General features: G+C 40.0%; 3 protein-coding genes across 3 annotated transcripts; 1 reads left to right on the forward strand and 2 right to left on the reverse strand.

Moving 5' to 3' along the window:
* Window positions 1-171: 171 nt before the first annotated feature.
* psmd9 (proteasome 26S subunit, non-ATPase 9) lies at window positions 172-2,181 on the reverse strand. Its single transcript, XM_079515408.1, has 6 exons — window positions 1,985-2,181; window positions 1,719-1,818; window positions 1,053-1,246; window positions 613-714; window positions 430-518; window positions 172-342 (listed from the first exon to the last, which is right to left on the reverse strand). Exons 1-6 carry the CDS (start codon window positions 2,108-2,110, stop codon window positions 315-317), a joined length of 639 nt encoding a protein of 212 aa, XP_079371534.1. The 5' UTR covers window positions 2,111-2,181; the 3' UTR covers window positions 172-314.
* A 4,135-nt stretch (window positions 2,182-6,316) lies between these two features.
* LOC306934600 (rab5 GDP/GTP exchange factor-like) lies at window positions 6,317-10,430 on the reverse strand. Its single transcript, XM_079517242.1, has 9 exons — window positions 10,171-10,430; window positions 9,415-9,610; window positions 9,163-9,287; window positions 8,545-8,696; window positions 8,367-8,436; window positions 8,136-8,277; window positions 7,874-7,968; window positions 7,479-7,735; window positions 6,317-7,362 (listed from the first exon to the last, which is right to left on the reverse strand). The coding sequence occupies exons 2-9, from the start codon at window positions 9,582-9,584 to the stop codon at window positions 6,955-6,957; spliced, it is 1,419 nt and encodes a 472-aa protein (XP_079373368.1). The 5' UTR covers window positions 9,585-9,610; window positions 10,171-10,430; the 3' UTR covers window positions 6,317-6,954.
* A 935-nt stretch (window positions 10,431-11,365) lies between these two features.
* cfap251 (cilia and flagella associated protein 251) lies at window positions 11,366-17,959 on the forward strand (the record flags this gene model as incomplete). The annotated part of the gene is made up of 20 exons (XM_079516948.1): window positions 11,366-11,472; window positions 11,586-11,729; window positions 11,886-11,995; window positions 12,086-12,194; window positions 13,337-13,417; window positions 13,498-13,575; window positions 13,660-13,704; window positions 13,832-14,034; window positions 14,170-14,358; window positions 14,462-14,712; window positions 14,868-15,019; window positions 15,421-15,594; window positions 15,694-15,878; window positions 15,983-16,097; window positions 16,268-16,431; window positions 16,533-16,623; window positions 16,756-16,899; window positions 17,104-17,332; window positions 17,465-17,566; window positions 17,856-17,959. Exons 1-20 carry the CDS (start codon window positions 11,374-11,376, stop codon window positions 17,957-17,959), a joined length of 2,769 nt encoding a protein of 922 aa, XP_079373074.1. The 5' UTR covers window positions 11,366-11,373.
* Between the last annotated feature and the right edge of the window lie 1,482 nt (window positions 17,960-19,441).

Consider the following 19,441-nt stretch of genomic DNA (forward strand, 5'->3'; position numbering starts at 1 on the left):
TATTCAAAAAATGTGTAGCCTAAACCACAAAACAGTTTTAACAGTGTGACCTATTTGCAGTCCCTGATTAAACGCAGGACACATTTGTAAATTTGTTGGACAAAATTACAAATGTCTTTAAGAATTAGCAAGCATCCTGTTATTAAAAGTAGAGAATTCTAATCAACATGGTAGCAATTTGATACTTTATTTTCACATTCCACAGAAAACTGTCCATTTATGCAGCAAAAAATGCAAATGGCGCTTTCTGAATAGCACATGAAAAAGAATAAGGGGGGTGGGGGGCATCAGTTGAATCCTACAAAGTCTCACGATCATCTGTGGATGGGAACAATATTGCACCTGAAAGAGATGGGAGAATATGTATGAAATTATGAATTTAAATTGTCCACTGGTAAAACATTAAGAATATCTATCAACAGCACTCACCCCAATAGACCTCTCCCTGACCATCGCTGTGGAGTCAAGGACATCTGAGCTCGTTGCCCACTTCTAATCACTATGACACGTAATGTTTTCTGTAGAGTAAAACAAATGGGCTGATTAGAATTGTTAATGATTATAAATGAAATACAAAATGCAAGTTAGTTGTGGTTTGAGTCAGTAACGTACCCCTTCACTGTGTTGGACAACAGAAGCAATATTCTGGAGGTTCTGAAAGTTTCCTGTGTTCACAGAACCAAATTCTATGATTTCATCACCAACTTGAAGACCCTGTGGTAGAAAGAAAATCACATTAAAACATTTTTTTTAATCAGCTCATTCCTTAACCAATATTTGATGACCGGGTGGCTGGCTGCTCAGTAGGAGTCTCCTACCGGATACTCTGCCAGTCATCAAATTATTGTCTTAGGAATGCAAAAAGAAAAAAACGAATTTAATTCATGGGGTATGTGTAACCGATAGAAAATATGTAATTTTTTAGGTTAGTCCACCTCAAAAATTACATGTTTTCTATCGGTTACATACCCCATGAATTAAATTAGTTTTTTTTCAAAGATGAGCAGCAGGGTAACTGAATGTGATGTTATGGTATTAAAAAGATCACTCACAGCTTGACAGGCAGGAGAAGCTTGTGTTACAGCATCCACTCTTGCAAAGGGAGAAGGTAGAGTAACTTCATGATCCATAGATTCAGCCTGTTCTTCGGTCTCATCGTTGCCATGCTTGGCTTTTTCTCTTGCATGCAGCCTGTGCAATGCATCTTCAATCTCCAGCATGATGGCCGTGTGATCATTCTGCAAGCCTGGTAAAGTAGAAGACATACACTCAAGTTGAGTAACTTGAGTATGATACTATAGTGGGGGGGAAATATAGTATTCCCTTTGAAATATTTCACAGTAGCCTGCTACTTCCAGTGGTTTTAAGATATATATATTTGCCTTTATTGATAGGACAGGAAAGGGGTAGAGAGATGGGCCGGGGGAAGACAGAGTAAAGGTCGTCGGGATCGGGACTCGAACCCGCGACACACTGGCGCTGGACTACCAGTTCAAGGTCCCTGGGCGGCCCAGGCCCTTTCCAGTGGTTTTGACCAAAAATATAAATTTTAAGTTAACAGTACTGTTACTGTACACTATAGGTCTCACATTTCATAATGCAATTATAGTACTGAATTAAGCTAAGGAAATAGAGTAAAGCAATCACGAGAGAAATTCCCACCAAAACGTTGACTCTTTCAAATAACTTCGCTTTAATTTGATCATTTAAACACTTGCACGAAATGTTGTGTCTTGCTGTTGTGATCTGGTACAAGTTAACATCTGCTCGTGGGAAGCCGTCTCCGTCAACCAGGGGACCTGCAACTCCAACACCTTGCTGCAAACAAAAGGGGGCAGTAGGGTGGTAAGCAGTTTCATAAACACGTTTTTAAAGGGTTTATTAATGGCAACATCAAAGCTAACATTCGTTAGCCTGCTAGCATAGACAACATTACTGACTAGCGTTATCGCTCTAACAGAAAGCTGACGAAATGGATTCTTACATCTTCCAAGACGTCATAATAAGCTTTTATTTGCTCTTCAAATAGGTCCTTCTTTTTAACAAGATTTTTAACGTCATCCATTGTCATTTCAGATCTTCGATCATTGTTTTCCTCTGTCATCTTCATCGCAGCTCCAATGTACGAATTTCCCAGTGAACTACAACTACGAGTGTCGCAAAGGCTCAAAATACCATACGAGTCACGACCCATCTAGTTTAGTACAGCCGACGCCTAAGGGCCTTTAGGGTTATATCTTAGTAGTAGTAGTTAGTAGTTGTTTATTTATTTTGGTAAATAAAAGCGGAAAAACAGATGAATACAGTGCCTGCATTTGTTATCTTTAAAAAAAAAAAAGGAAAATAAACATTGACCAAAAATGTGTAGGCTGATCCTTGGCTTATTATGCCTGCCCACCAATAGAGTATAAAAAGCTATACCCTTCTAGCATTTAAATAGCTTGCATAGCAAAAAGATGAAATTACCTACCTAGGTTCCATCCTGGAGGCTAATCTTTCCAGTGATAAAATGGCCACCAACGTAATCAAAATAGTCAACCAAAGAACAAGATTCCTTTACAGGATCTCCTCACTGGTCAACAAAAACACCTTGAAGACCCTAACAGGAGCCCAGCTTGTAGGCCTACAAGGTTTCTTCGACATTGCATGCACCTCTTGGTACCAGCACCTCAAAGGCCCTTAAAACAAGGCTCCAGACTTCCCAAAACAAACTGGTCAGGCTCCTACTTGGCCTCACCCCCCGAACCCACCTCACCCCTGCCCACTTTGACAGGCTGGAATGGCTTAGGGTCGACGACAGAGTACAGCATCTTGCAATGGGTCTGGTCCACAAGATTCGATACACCACCAAGATACCCATGTACCTGTCTAAATACTTCCTTAATGTCAACGAAGTCCACACCCACAACACCAGAGGGAGTGAAACAAGTTGTGCAACCCAGATTCGGCACAAACAAGGGACTACATTCTTTTCGCTCCTATGCCACCAAAATGTGGAACGCCCTACCAACAGTCATTAAGACATGCAAATCCCTTGACTCCTTCAAAACTGCTCTCAAAGGGCACCTATACGGACGGCTGCAATTCGAAACTGGCCCCCGTAAAATCTGAATCCCCCCACCCCTTTTTCCCCTCACTGTATATGTTTCTTTCCCCTTTTTACCTCCTTTATGATGAATTCCTGTTCTGTTCTTTGGCTATATAGAAGTGTCTATTTGTACGGCTCTAAATGTTTTGATGAATTGAACAAGGTGGACACTCTTGTAAACAAGTGTAATGCTTTATTAGGTCGTCCACTCACAGTTATCAGTCTTTGTATTGAGTTGTGCTTGAAATGTACTGTAATTTTGCAAACTGTTAATAAATATTTAAATAAAAATCAATCAATCAAAGTTAATACAACCAAGCAAACAATAACAAAAAAAACGGACAGACACACAAGAAAACAAAACAGGAAACAAAACAAAAATGTGTTTTGATTGATTGATTGATTGAAATATTTATTAACAGTTTGCAGAATTACAGTACATTTCAAGCACAAACTCAATACAAAGGCTGTTAACTGTGAGTGGACGACCCAATAAAGCATTACACTTGTTTACGGGGTCCACCATGTTCAATTCATCAAAACATTTAGAGACGTACAAATAGACACTTCTATATAGACAAAGAACAGAACAGGAATTCATCATAATGGAGGTAAAAAGGGAAAAGAAACATAAAAAAGGGTGTGTGTGTGTGTGCGCATGTGTACACACTAGCATTTAAATAGCTTGTCACACACACACACACACACACACACACACACACACACACACACACACACACACACATACACGGTATGCACATGCACACATGTAATACCATAATTATTACAATCCAGTTTTATTTATGCGAACAAGAAGGCACTGGAGCAGCTCAGACGATTTAGGCCCTTATTTTATTAGTAACAGGGTGCAGGTAAAAAGCGACAACGTTTCGATGTGTCAATTACATCTTCGTCAGGTCATGGCCCGAGGGGGCAACACAGTAAGGCTTAAGTACACACATGGTGCAGGGGGCAGGCCCTTGGTTAACCAATGTCACACAGCCAGCAATCATTAGTTCATACATAATTTTCACGTGGAACCTAACAGTGAGGGATTATCCAGATGAAAGTTAAAGTGCATTGAGACTATAAATATACAGACTATAAATACACAGGTGTAGAAAGAATAGTACAAAAATAGAACATATTTGGTTTTCGAGACAACTATCAAGTTCATATTTAAGTAAAGTGTCAAGTACAAAAATAGAACATTTTGGTTAAGAGAAAGCTGTCAAGTTCATATTTAAGTAAGGTGTCAAATACAAAAATAGAGAAACATTATTGGATTAAGAGACAACTGTCAAGTTCATATTTGAAGTACATACATTAATAAATATATAAGATTAAAACCAAAATTAAGGCAGAAGACCAAAACTAGTTTGGGGATAGACTGCTTTGGGGGCCAAGTAAATGGCCAAGGACATACAGCACAAATAATAATAGGGCCCCAGTAGGGGGCGGGCGGCAAGGACAGCGCAGCAACAGTGGTGTAGAGCAGAAGCAGCCTGAGTGGTGGTCTGGTGGTGACACTTGAGGGATTCTAAGGGAAAATTAGAGGAAGCAGGACAATTTCAGTTCCTCGTTTAGGCCCATGGGTTCGAGTGTGTTAAGAGTGTGTATCCAATTCCAATTCCAATATCCAATATCCAGTTTTATTTATATTAAAGGTCACTGGCAAATGGAAATCTCTTTTTATTCAGGATGGGCAGTTTGGGAGGGCTTTAGATCAGTGGTTCTCAAATATTGTTGTGTCACCCCTGTAAATAACATTTTCATCCACGGCACCCCTGAATTACATATATACTTGTCTTATAGCACCTTTTTAAAGGACCATGCACTTCACCACTTTTCAACCTATCTTCATTGAATTGGTTCTCACTAATGATCATGATAAAATACCACCATTTTAACTCAGTCTGTGTCTCATAGGAGGAGCTGTGGGCAGTTCAGAAACCCATCCACCAGTGACATAATCGTTAGGCAGAATTTATTTTAAACAAGTTCGATTTTTATGGCTTCCATTATCGCATTGCAACTTTTCAGGAAAAGAAAGCCTGCAGTTTCTATTAGCTTGGATTCCCCATTGATGATGTCACTGGTGGACGGGTTTCTGAACTGCGCACAGCCCTCCCATGAGACACAGCTAGACCGTAACCTTGCCTCACCAGGTTTTCCACCACAGCTAGACCGAGTAGAAAATCACACCTGTGTGAACTGAGTGGTGCAAATCCCCCCCCCCCCCCCCCCCCCCCCCCCTCTCTCTCTCATTAGCAGGCAACAGTGCAATACTCTCTCTCTGTCTCTGGCACAACAGCGCCCCTACTGGTACTCCTGAGTCACACACATTAACACAAGTCACATAGGTTAACACAGTCACATAGGTAGGTGAACACGGACATTGCTGTTCCTTGGAGTGGTTGCACCACTCAAAAAATCAGACCGATCTGAAGTGAGTGGTGCAACAGTGCCCCCTGTTGGTACTCTAAACATAGGGGCATGTTGGTACTTAGTCTAAACATAGGGACATAGATGTTCCTTGGAGTGGTTGCACGCACTCAAAAAATGGTGGCATCATGAACATTAGTGGTGAAGTAGTCCTTTAACTGTACGCAAATACGTAAATCTTTTCGTCAAAGTTACAGTACAAAACTGGAGAGAATATTTGTTTCCATTATAGGACCAACTGAAAATAACTGTTATACTTGGCGTTTAACCACTTAAACCCCAGCATTCCTATTCTGGAGTTGACATTCACCAAAAAAAAATTCTATAGGCCTATATTTTTGGTGGAGACTGTAGGCTGAAAAAGAACACACCAAATAAACTGAAGTGACATTGATAAAATCCAATTATGAAAGTATTCTGCAACACCCCTTGAACTGCATTACAGCACCCACTTTGTACCAGATTTTATTTCAGGTTGGTTCCAGGAGGATAGTGGTGATAAAGTTAACCAAGAGCCCTGGTTCAGAAATATGAATATCAGTAGGTCTCTTCAACAGTGACATTTTTGTTTAACATGCCACAGTAGTGGATCTCTTTAAAATGCTATTTTAGAAGCACTTAAGACAAAAATATATATATTAATGCTGATTCTGATAACTCTTATACACATCCATTCAATGAATCCCATGCATCAGTAAAACTACTTGATTCAATATGTCAACTCCTTGAAAATTAATAGTAATATATTCTTAATTCATATCAATACACAAGACGCTGAAAGTATCACATCATACAAATCAATAACTTTAATATTATGTTGATATAATCATGTAAACAGTTCAGACCATTCAAACAGTCAGAAAAATATATTCTTCAAAGTACAGATGACCTGGACTAAGTTAACCACTACCATAGTAATTTCTTCTGCTGAAGGCATAATTATTTATCTTTCAGTGATCCCTGTTGATAAATTGACATCTTAAAAGGTCCTTTTCCTCGAAGCTTTTTGCTTCACAAAAGTCCATAAGGCACACTGGTTGAGAAAGTGAATATTCAAATCAATCAATTAAGTGCCGTTTGACCTGAATGCTTAACAATACTTAGTGCTTTAACCATACTTTTCACTAGTATCTACAGACCTCAATGCCAACCCACCTGGAATGTGCACAAAATAATAATTCTCCTTAAAGTGAAAATCATATAACGGCAAAATATGTATACAAGTTATGAAGCAGACATGAACTTAGTATCTAAGAAAAATAATTGGTTACTATGGTTGTATGCACACAAAAAAGGCACAACAATGGAGGCTCTTCACAATGTGCATTACATTAAAAAGTCTTTTTTTTTTTTGCATTTAGCACTGGTTTGAAAATTGACAACTTGTTATGTCACAGCCAATTACCAAATCAAGCAAGTCTCTAACAATCTGTATCTAGTGGACAGCTATCTTGATCCCTGAGCACCAGCACCGACTCTTGCAAGGCTACAGCTTGACCAGAGGATGAGCAACATTTTGACATCTCATATTCAGCCGTTATCTCTTTTTGTAGTAGAACAGACTTGGCTATTGCATCGTCCACTTGAGCCTCAACTGCTTGTTCCCAGTGTTGTAACTGCAATTTGAGAGCATTCATTGCCTGGTCCAGCTTTTCCTGTCTACCCTTCAGCTCATGCAGCAGATCTTGTGTTTCACTGGCAATCCGTTTCCTCTCACTTCCTCTGTGAACAGAGGGAGCATGGCGCTGCAGCATGTAGCCTTCGAACTCCTCTGGACTGAGATTCAGTGCAGGCCCATCCAGCTTGTCAATGAAGGCTATAGCGCAAGACTAAAATGGAATACCAGAACATATTAATAACAAACATGAATCATACTCAATACCAAAACCATTGCTGTGGCTGGTCCAATACGAGTTTTCATTATGATTGCAGTAAGTAAACTAACCAAATTTGTGAAATAGTAGCCACTCTCTCCTGCCATTAGACTGTGGGGCAGGCCAAAGCGAATCACATATTGCATGTTTGAGTGGAGTCGAGGTGGGTTGGCCTTAAGCACCACATAGATTAGGCCAGACAGAAAATCATCAGCATTAGCCGGCTCTGAATTTGAAGTGGAAAGAGCTTCAAAGATGTGCTGACTGCATTTAGACACACATGCAAGCTTGTCCTGAGGTGCTCGCTTGGCATCCATCTCAATTATAGCTGTCAAAACAAAGGGCAGAAGACTTAGTAGACATGAAACGCTAGGATACATAGATGTATAGTATAAGTGAAAGTCATTATCGTCGACGTCTAATGAGTATTACTTTTCTCCCTCAAAGTACTGAATTTGAGAATCACCCGTTATAGCAGGTAGAAAGGGGTCACCCGTGATTGCAGCATTTTGATCCGGAAATGGTACACTCAGCATCTGGGGAGTAACCCAGTTTAAGGACCTACAGTAGCAAAACATCACAACAGTTATAACGGAGTACCATGGCACTGGCATCAAAGATAAATGCTACAGGCAACATTTTTGTCAGAGGCAAAATAAAAAAAATAGGTACAAATTGGATTAAGTGGCAAAGGCAAGGACATACAACTGAACTTATGTACAACTTGCCTTATTCTCCTCTGGAGAGCTAGATCCTTCTGTTCATCATCACAGCTATCATGACAGAAAACCCATTTGTGCAAACGAGTCATTATTAGCTTCTCTACATGTTCCATCATCTGAGAAACCTGAGCCTCAGTCAAACTCAAACCTGAAAGTAGAACACAAATTCAAGCATTAATATTCTGCTAACAGACTTAAATGAGAATTGCAACAAGTTTTAAATCCGTTTGTACTCACCACTAAAATACTCAGCAATATTCTGGTAGAAATCTTGCACAAGGTCAGACTGCTTTTCTACTGGTAGGTCCTATAAATTTATGACACTCTTTAGTCAGCGTTAAAGTACATTTTCACAAGTCATCTTGTGGTGGAATTATTATATTTATGACAATGAGAGAATGAAACATATAGCTACATGGTAAGCCTCCACTGTATTGAGAAAAGCTGTGCAGCGGGACTGTAAACGCTGTGAGGAAGGGTTCCGGAGTAGCTTCAAGAAACCAGTGAAGTCTCCTACCTCAAGGCTCTGGTAAGCTTTCGAGGCATTTATTTGGCTTTCAGAAGACTCTAAAAAGACAAGAAGAAATGAACCATTACACTATTGATTTTGTCTTTGTCAAAAGTCCACTTCTCTAAACTTCAAGCAATCGCTTTCATGCAAATAGCAAGTCAGCGATAATCTGGAATATCTCTACATAAAATGTCACACAAAGTGTGTTCTCTCAGTCTGCACATGTACACAGAAAAATACTAGCCTGAGTGACAAGCAGCTGGGGCAGACAGACTAGATATTTTGATAATTTATTCCCAAGTAGGAAAGCTCTCAGAGATGCTAGACCTGCACCACATTCTGTGGTCGTTCTGAATATGACCCTGGATTAAATTACAATAGTATACACATGGTGGGTGGCTGGGTGCAGGTGTAAATATGACAAATGATAATGTGGTGGACACATTTTACTGTATGGTGCTGCCAACAACACCCTGGATTATGTTTAACTAAATGCACCCATGTTTCTTGAGAAAGAATTACCTCGTTTTGGAGGTGATGGCCCACCCCAAAATAGTCTCCTCATAGTGTTAACTCGACGACCCTTCTCGTTGCTCTTTTTCTCCTCAAATTTGGAGAAAGTGAGAGGAGTTCCTTCATTCTTCTGGCTACACAAAATGACAAATTTAGGAGCAAACATTAAAATTTGAGATACAAGCTAATTTCCTATTTGTAAAATGTCAAAGTCCAAAAGTTCAACATGATCAAAAATGACATTTAATTAATTGGCTTTACCAAGGGTCTTGTTTCTGAACTTCAGCTTTACGGGCTCTCTCTCTCCAGCACTTGGAACAAAAGCCTTGCCATGCAGGGTTGCCATAATACCCACATACATTCTTGCAAAGAAGTTCTGCCTGAGAAACTCGGATTCCTCTTTGCTTATCTGTCCACATTGTAGAGCTCATTCCTTCTAGCTCCCCTGATTCTCCCACTTGAACATTAAAAAAAAAGTAAGAAAAAAAACCACTTCATAAACAGAATGTTACGACATGTTATGTTACTGCTCATTTATGTAGCCATTAGCCAATATGAAAGTGGCAAATAATGCATGCATGTTTTTTTAAACACATTTTAAGTTTGCCCAGCGATGTACAACCTAATATTTGAATCACTATCTATGAATTCCAAGTTGCCTTGAAATGTGAAGCCCACAACACATACGTTTTCATGGACACGTCCACAACATCATAAGAAAGTAAAAATGCCACTATTCATTCAGGTAGAACACTACGACATACTTATGTAACGCGTTTATGTAACGAAATAATAAACAACTGTGATCTAAAATCAATGTCCGTATGTCTTTGTCAGCCTATATATACACAGTAGTTGGCTCTGTCGCTGTGTTTTTCAACTGTTGCATATAGCCTACAAGCTGATAACTTTCTTCATCGACTTCTTTATTATCACAGGTCGTAACAAATAACTTATAACTAACCTAACCATAACAAATAACTAACCACAACACAACCAGAGTTACAACTGACCCACCTGTCAGACTCAAATGTTGCCACTGCGTGACCTCCTTTCTTTGATTCTTGAATTACTCTCTCAGCAGTTCTACTATTACAACAACTCTAAAGTAGAAACCCCCAAATCCTTGATAATGAGATAATTATTACTTATAGCAAAGGATTGAGTGTGAAAACAACACTGCTGGCTTGAACTATACTCATAAAAAGGCTCAAGGAAATGGAAAGCAACGATCAGATCAGCTGCTTATGACGGTATGCTAATATGACCCAACCGGAAACACCGGAAAAACGTGTTAAAGGGAGGAGACATTGAAAGACATTTTGCTCCCTTATTTATATTAGGCTATATTATTTAATTGTATTTAACTTTAATGTGGACGTACATTGCTGTGGAAAACTGTATAAATATAAAAAATATTAAATTATTATTATTTTTCGTGCGCGAGCGCATTGGTCCCTGGTCCCTACCCGAGTGGAATAGTAAGAGAGTGGCGACACTAGCGTTGACTCCCATTGTAACAATAGAATGCGGAAGTGCTCATTCTATCTCAATGGGATAGTTCCAATGTTTGGCACCCGCTTTTGCGGCGAGATCAAAGCGTGTCGCCACTTTCTTACTAGATTACTCTGGTCCCTACATGCGAAGCGCCTCCCATCATGCACTGAAGGTAACTATGGTAACAAGACGCTTTTCTTAAAAGACATTGTGGACTTGCAGTAGCAGTTTGTGGCTATTCTGTCATTCTGGGTAAGATGCAATGTATATTCTTCTCCTTCTTCTTTTTCATCTTCTTCTATTTAATCTACAAATTCTAAAGTTACATACTATTTTGTCATGAGTTATTATGATACCTTTGATAATTTTATTGAAATTGCTACTATTCCCTTTTGAAGTTGTCATGCCATCTGTTTTAACTCTAGCTAGTTGCTAAACTTGCAAGCATAGACGTAATCAAGTATAAGTGAGAAGGAGCATAGAGAGGAGGTGGGATGATGGTGTCAATAATTTGCCCTAAAAATGATAAATGAAATATGCTTAGTTAATATGTCAGATGCTGGGCCTGAGAAAGACGAACCCTTGGCAAGGCATCAAGAGGAAAAGCAAGAAGACTCTATGGGAGACAAGCATCCAAGCAATGGTCAAGGAGAGGACTGGAAAAGTATTAAGGAGGCAGAGAAGAGTAATGGAGATGGGGATGTGCAATCAGAGGCATATCCCATGATAAATGGGGATTCATTTCTCTCTCAAGTCTATACTGCTACCACAAAGACACTCCTGCCAAAGGAGAAGTTAACTCACATCAAAGCACACCCTTTGGTAATAATGTCTTGACATAATATCTTACTACTGTCTACTATTTACTATATCTGTCTCAACAAGTTATATTTGGGTATGTAACATATCTGCAAATGTGTCAATCATGCATCCAGACACTTGAATGGGCTTTTGGCATAGATCACACCCTTCCTGTCTTCAGTCTGCAAGACCTGCATGATCAGCTAGTCATCCTGTATGCTGGTTCCCATGTTGGTATAATATACAATCACACCTCCAACTCCCAGCACCTTCTTCAGGTAAACATTACAGTCAGTCCTCAGTTTCCACTCTAAACAAATTCATTTAATTTCAAAGTTAGGTGAAGCAGCTCAGACAATCAGCACTTTGGGAATAACATGGTCAGTCATAATATGTGATTGGTTATCCTTACAATTTGAAACCTTTCTTCATAGGGTCACTGTAGCCCCATTTCCTGTTTGTGTGTGAGTGAGGACAGACGCTGGCTGGTGACAGCAGACAAAGGACCAGGCTGCATGGTTATTATTTGGGACTCATACTCAGGGTAGCTTTCTGTTGTACATCATAGGAAATAAATGCTTAACATATACATTTTCATTCTTGATTGTAAGCACACATTTGGCCAATTTTCCAGGATTCCTGTACGCACATTGTTTGACTGCCACCTTGACAGGGGTGTTGTGTCAATGGCATTGTCAAGAGATGCCAAACATGTGGTAACTCTAGGAGCTGAAGAAATTCAGGTGAGATTGACAATTAATTTATTTTAATACAAAGTAAAACATAGTCCACAGTCCACACTGAATTATCAAAAACTTTACCAATAAAGAAAAACCCACGATGGGAGTAGAATTCTGGTGTACTCTAATCTGACATCTACAGTATTAATGCTTTTCTGAGACTGATGATTCTTTTGATTTTAGACTAAATATCTAGTAAACACAAGTACACGTCTCTATGAGCAAGTTGTGTTCCCAAATATGAATTGAACTTTTCAAGACAATATTGCTACATTTTAGAATTATATAACCAGTAAGACGCCTAGGAGAGAAGCGACCTCGACCTAAAGGGCAAGGTCGTGTGCACGCATCCGCCTGGGTGACAGCAGACTGCTGGGTGAGCGAGCGCTGGCTGGCTTTGGCATGGGGGGTCAGATCAACATATGGAATGAATTCTGTACTGGCCATATATGGAGCGTGTCTTGAGTTTACAGGGTTTGATGAGGTCAGATCAACATATGGAATGTCAGAACAGGTCAGCTCCATATATGGAGATCTTAAGGTGGCCTTACACTAGCCGATTCTTTTCAATCTGAAATCTGATAGCACCACACACTACAGGATAATCGGAGCGGGGCAGAGCAAATATCAAACATGCTTGATGTTGATCGGGTCGATCCCGATCGCGCCCCGAGCAGATCGATTGAGTCGGGCACCCCCCGAGCGTCAAAAAATGCCCGATTATCGGCTAGTGTAAGGCCACCTTAAGGGTGCAGTGGCGACATTCGAGTGTACAGGGTTTGATGAGGGCCCAGGCCTGTTGAGAACTCTAGTTTTTGCCGGCTGCCGGGTGCAGCTGCACTAGTAATAACCGTCTAGAGTTTAAATGGACAGGTATCAGTCAAAAGGGAGACATCGAAGAGGACAAACAGGACAAACAGGTTAAAACACTTTACACAAACAAAGTTAAAAGCAAAACATAACTAAGGTACAGCTTGCCTAACTGACGGGAAATGCGCAATTTCATAGTTAACTCTTAACTGTGACCTGCAGTCGCAATTAATTCCTTTCAAGTAATTAAACAATTTAAATGAATATATAGTAGACAAAGTGACAGACATGTTGTATCTGTATTATGTAACCAAACTGATGATTTGTCATTACAGTGTGTATGTATCTGGGATTGGACTAATGATCTAAAAGAGCCTTTGTGGGTTACTGAACTCTGTCCTGATCATGGATTTCAAGTAAGGCCGTCGTTTTCTATTATTTTGTACACATTTCTGTCATGTATATTTTACATTTCCTGATTTTAGCTCCTTTTCAGAGGTACATTATTTTCAATCCAAATGATGACACTGAGCTGCTCAGCAGCAGTGTGAGCCAAGTCCTATTTTACAAAAGGGTAAGTACCATAAATCTTTGTCATTACAGTGAAAATCAAACACAGTTTTTATAGAGGCCGCCGTAAACAGTCGTTCATTTTCAGACCAAGACAAGTCTGGAATACATCGCCCCTGAGCTCCATGACAAGGTAGAGATATTATTGGGTGAAATTCTGCAAAGGTGTAATTCAAATTCAAAGTTTTGATGGATGGTTCACTATTTTCCTTTCATTACTTTAGCCCAATTCCTTCAGTGATGTTGTTGTCCTTTGTAAGACTTTCAGAAAGGCTGTGGGGTCTCTCAGCCAGTCTGTGTTTCATTGGAAGGGGCCTCAAGCCCTAACAGCGACTTCTGCAGGCAACCTTGTACTGTGGGACATGGTTAGAGGCTTTGCTCCGAGCAGAACCCTCGTTAGAGAAGCCATCAAGCTCATTCCCCTCCAGAAAGAACCCATCACTGTGCTCACTCGAACAGACAGGTCCTCAATGCCAATATAGTGTTAATAGATACAGCAGCATTGTGTACTTGATATGTAACTTTCAATACATTTTCAATCAATCAATCAATCAATTACTGGTCTCTCACTTTTGTTTTTTTCTCTATGGTTTCACAGATGTCTTGTAACAGGGGACACTGCGGGCCAGATAAAATGTTATGATGAGAACATAAAGCTTTTGGGCTGCTACAGAGAATTCGGCCTGGATGCAATCACGTCCATCTCTTTTTCCAAAGAGTGTGTACCCAAGACTCCTCAAGGATATCAAAAGGAAGGCACTGTGGAGGTCAAGCCATTCATTGACAGGTGTGAGAAATATGTCTACTTTATGTGTTGACTTTAAATCAGCAACAACCAACAAAAACAACCAACATTTGATTTTCATCCATTTTACTCTTCTCTCCTGTAGAAACGTTCTTGTGAGCACGGTTACTTCAACAGTGGTACATATAAATACACAAGATGGTGTGGCTCAAACGCTGTTACGCGAACATTGTAAACCCCTGCATGCAGTAACTTGCCATCCCAAGCAAGCGGTTGTTGCAATGGGCAGTCACAGTGGCATTCTGAAGTTGTGGGACTATAACAGCAAAGTGACCATCTCCAGCAGGGTCTTTGATACAGAGAAGCAGATTCAGTGTATTGCCTTTGATCCCCAAGGTGATCCAAAATATTACTCTGTTCATTATTCTGGTAGAAGTAATTACTTAACATTTGTTCCATTTAGCTGTGGTGTTTGCCATTTTTATCTTATCACATAATAGTTATTACTACTTTTATCTAGATTATGTTGCAATGTCTTTATGTCTGATTAGGATTTCACCTGGCTGTTGGCTTTGCCAGTGGAGCAGTCCATGTGCTTGATGCCTGTACACTACAAAGTGATGCAGAGGAGTGTTTCAGTTACAGTCAACACTGCATCACACACATCACTTTCTCTTCAGACTCACAGTATCTTGCCACTGCGGTAAGCAAATCATTATTATTCTTGGTGTCTTGAAAACTGGGGTTCAGTTCTGCCATGATGCCTTCAGCTTGGCCAGGCAGTCCAACAAACACGATTAGCTATATGTTTGTTGAGGAGGGAGTGGACAGGTTAGTCGGGGGCCTGTTCATTGGGGAGTGGAACTGGTATGGGGTCAAGGTCATGCTCTCTCGTGACACTCCTCACTGTCAGTTGAAAATAAGTGACTGGCGACTCCATGTGTATCGAAAGAGATATGGTTGTCGGTTTGCAGCGACAGGGCACATGAATAATTTATAATTCATTGTTAGAGATGCATAACAACTAAGTTAGGAAGAAATGGAACAATGGCTTGTCATATTTTTTTAGATGATAAAATCCTTCACTTCTGATGTCACTGTTAGGATGCTGGGAAAGCAGTGATGGTGTTCCACTTGCAGACTAATAATGGGTTACAGCATTGGAACTATGTTGGCCGACACCACTCCCACTACAAGCCCATTAAAGACCTTCTGTTTGGGGTTTACCTGGACAGCACCCGACCCAGACTGCTCTCTCTGGGCATGGACCGAAGGCTGGTGAGTGGGAATTATTTTAGTGGCTTGTGGCTCTGTTCTACATACCTTTAGTGTAATTTTTTTAATCTGTATATTAATTTGTGTGTGTCTGCATGATAGGTGGAGTATGACCTAGACAACAGCAAGGAGAACAACCTTCTGATCTTAAGCTCTGAACAAATTGAGCAAAGTGCTGTGCCAACATGCATGACTTGGTATCCACCCCTCACCACAGAGCATTTTCTTCTCACTGCTTCAGACCAATTTAAAATGAAGCTATTCAACAGCACTACCAAAATGTGCAGGTCTGATGTTATAACAAAAACAATCAATTCATTTGAGAAAAAGTACAGTACCATTCTTTGATTATTTTCACATGAAATGTTCAATGTGCCTCTTTCAAATTTAGAAAAACGCTCCTTGGCCCCACATATGGTTCTCCAGTTGAGAAGATTGTCATGCTTCCTATGTCTAAGGAACATGATACAAGCTCATATTACCTGGCATACATCACAAACAATAAGGTTATTTCTACCTTTTTTAGTGTATTTATTGTTACTAGCAGAGCTGTGTCACTTATTTTGTAAATTACACTAATGCATACATTATGTAAACATTTCCGTTGTATGAAAATGTGTTGTTCAATCTAATTAATCACATTAAAAAAGATAACGTTATTTTTCTTTCATTCAAGGTGGGTCTCCAAATTATGCCCATCGATGGAAACCCATACAAATCCAACGCTTTGATCTGCCATCCGACAGGGGTGTCTGCTCTGGCCTGCTCCTATGATGGTCGATTTGTTTTTACTGCTGGGGGATCTGATAGCACTGTATTTTCATGGGAAATTTGCCTAAAGTAAGGTTTGATATCACCACTCTGATTAACCCAAAGAATTATATAGTCCTATTTCTTTTTTGCAGTTAATGAGCAGTAAGGTGTTTTCTTGTTGTAAACAGTGCATTAGAAGCAACAGCAGCCCTCGGTGGTAAAGACCTGTTGCCTTACTACACACTTTTAGAAGGAGGGAGAGAGGGGGAGTTCTACAGAGTGAGCTAAATATACTTTTTCATATTTTATTCCATTTTCTCAAATTTCACATTTAATCACATTATTTTAGCTTATTTCTGTGTACAATCACCCATTTCCCACTTAACTGAAATAAAAATGGTTCTGTTTTAGGAAATGGAAGACTATTTCTATTACTGTCAGTTGCGTAATCAGGGCATTGACACAATGGAGAATCGACAGGTGTCAACCCTAATTCCCTTGACAGAGGTGCCTTTTGTAATGCGGGCACTAGGCTTCTTCACTACAGAGCAAGAGGTACAATGTGTAAAATGTTCATTTTTTGCCTCCTCAATAAACCTAGCTGTCATAATAAACATGTTTAACTTCAGCTGAAATTGTCTACAGTTGTACCCCTCACCTTTATAAATATATGATATTGCATTGTGCATTCATGTACTTTGTACTCTATGTACACCATATGAATGGATGACTATAGCCTAGATGTTTTGTTTTCTCAAGCTGGAAGACATGAAGAATGAGGTCAAGTTCAGCAGGTATGCTGAAACTGGAAGATATGTGACTGACATTGACTTGGAGGAGTTTATTAAACTCTACATCAACCACCGGCCAGCCTGCATTTCCAAGGATGAGCAACTCATTAAAACGTTTCAGGTCCTGTGTGACTGTCATGAGCTGGGGGAGCCTGTGCTACAGAGAGACAAGCTTTTGGAACTTCTACAGGCCAGAGGTTTGTTGCATATATTCAGGCAGAACAAGTGTTGTGATTAGACTGCCTTTGAATTCATAATACAGTCTATTAGTATTGCCTGACTTCATATACATAGTTGAAGGAGCATAATTGTTTTGTTATTTTTGACAGGGGAACACTTGACTGAGGATGAGGTGGCAGAGTGTTTCACAACACTTTTAGGTTTGAGATCAAAGGAGCAAAGGCCTGACCTTGAAACCAATACATGTGAAGGTCTGTACAAAAGATCCAGTAGCTACATATATTAATTGTAATATTTCATTATTACACCACACCACTCACCTGGTGGTGTTTGTTGTTGTTGTTGTTGTGGTGGTGGTGTGTGTGTGTCTGCGTGTGTCTGTGTGTGTGTGTGTGTGTGTGTGTGTGTGTGTGTGTGTGTGTGCGTGCGTGCGTGCGTGCGTGCGTGCGTGCGTGCGTGCGTGCGTGCGTGCGTGCGTGCGTGCATATGCTTGCGCGTGCGTGCGTATGCTTGCGCGTGCTTGCGTGTGTGTGTATTCAGAACAAGCTCTGGAGACCGTCATTCCAGAAGAGATATCCATGGAGACATTTACAAGTCATATCCTGGGCTTCCCATCATATTCAAAGTCATCCGCTCCAGAGTGAAAGACCAGAACAGCAGTCTGTTAATGTGTCCTGATTGGTGATTGGATTGTTTTTCTTAATGTACTGAGTTTAATGCATTTCATTTTGTAGTTTGCCAGTATATATAGTCATTCCACGAAACCGGTATACGATTTGGCCTTTTTTTTGTTGAAAATTTGACTGAAAGGTTTTACTTTTCTGAATACCCCACAATATTAAGGACATCTTTAGCTATCAGAAAAACATAATTTCCCATCTCAGGCATTCAAATAATATTTGTATGCATTTTTATATCTAGAATAATATAATAATGGGGTTGAAAATGATAACAGGGTTGAGTCAACACCGTTATTAACGGGTTGTGATTTCTTTTACTCAAGATGGCCACTACTCTACCTTTGGTGATTAAGAGGAGACCACATGACCAGTGACACATGTGAGAGTATAAATTACTATAAAACATTGTAAAATAATGAACGTGTGAAATTGCCTCTTTCTGTATAGCATGTTGTTCAGAAGACTTGTAGATTGCCACTTCCTGTTGGTGATGTCACTAAAGGGCCAGTTAATTATTGTTATGGAGGGGAGAATGACCTGTGTAACGGGATAAGTGTGATTGGGGGACAGAGCTATGATTAATCATCTATTCAAAAACTAAACATAAAATAAATAAAATGGTAAATGGTGCATTTATATAGCGCCTTTATCCAAGGCGCTTTACAGAGATTGTGCATTACATTCACCCATTCACACACACATTCATACACCGATGGCAGCGGAAACCATGCAAGGCACAAACTAGCACATCAGGAGCAATTTGGGGTTCAGTGTCTTGCTCAAGGACACTTCGACAGTAACTCTGGGGGAGCCCGGGTTTGAGCTGGCAACCTCACGGTTGCGATCCAGCCACTCTACCCCTGAGCCACCGCCCCCCCAATAAAGCACTGATAGATTTATAGGCTATGTGAATGGCATAATTTATGGATTTCTGTACATTTTTGATATACAGGTTTAATGTTTGTTTTTAGTTCAATGTTTGTTTTAAAAACGCCATTGACAATGAAGAGAAATTAATGTTTGTTTTGTCCCCAACAAAAACATTAAATCCCATTAACAACTAGAACTGCACTCTGTCGAGTGCCTACTTGCTTGTTGCACACTAGTAGGCCATAAATGGCCTACTAGTGCGCAAGCATAGCGTGCAAGTAGCCTACTGTAGACCGCTACAAACTTTCAAATCTCAGCCTCTCTGTGAAAGAACGTTTGCAATATTGAATTATTAGGTTTAGCTATTTGCTACGTACCTTGCTTTTGGAGGAGAAAAAGTTGTATTTTGAAGTATGGTAATGATTACTTATGCCTGTTATGGCAGTGGTGTCAGATTACATACATGTATACATAGGGGCATTACCTTTAGTCCACCCGACACTGAAACATGTCATCGTTACGTCACCATCGATAACCAATTATACCCTGGCATTGGTACATATATTCATCATGTCA

The sequence above is a fragment of the Electrona antarctica genome (assembly GCF_951216825.1).
Source record: "Electrona antarctica genome assembly, chromosome: 12".
Lineage (NCBI taxonomy): Eukaryota > Metazoa > Chordata > Actinopteri > Myctophiformes > Myctophidae > Electrona > Electrona antarctica.

Coding starts and splice junctions, on each gene's coding strand:
- LOC306934600 (XM_079517242.1), bottom strand. CDS start 9,584: ATGAGCTCTACAATGTGGACAGATAAGCAAAGAGGAATCCGAGTTTCT. Junction 9,288..9,414: donor GTTCAGAAACAAGACCCTTG/GTAAAGCCAATT, acceptor CATTTTGTGTAG/CCAGAAGAATGAAGGAACTC. Junction 7,736..7,873: donor CTTTCTACCTGCTATAACGG/GTGATTCTCAAA, acceptor TTGTTTTGACAG/CTATAATTGAGATGGATGCC.
- psmd9 (XM_079515408.1), bottom strand. CDS start 2,110: ATGAAGATGACAGAGGAAAACAATGATCGAAGATCTGAAATGACAATG. Junction 1,247..1,718: donor AGCAAGACACAACATTTCGT/GCAAGTGTTTAA, acceptor CTACTTTACCAG/GCTTGCAGAATGATCACACG. Junction 519..612: donor TTGTCCAACACAGTGAAGGG/GTACGTTACTGA, acceptor TTTACTCTACAG/AAAACATTACGTGTCATAGT.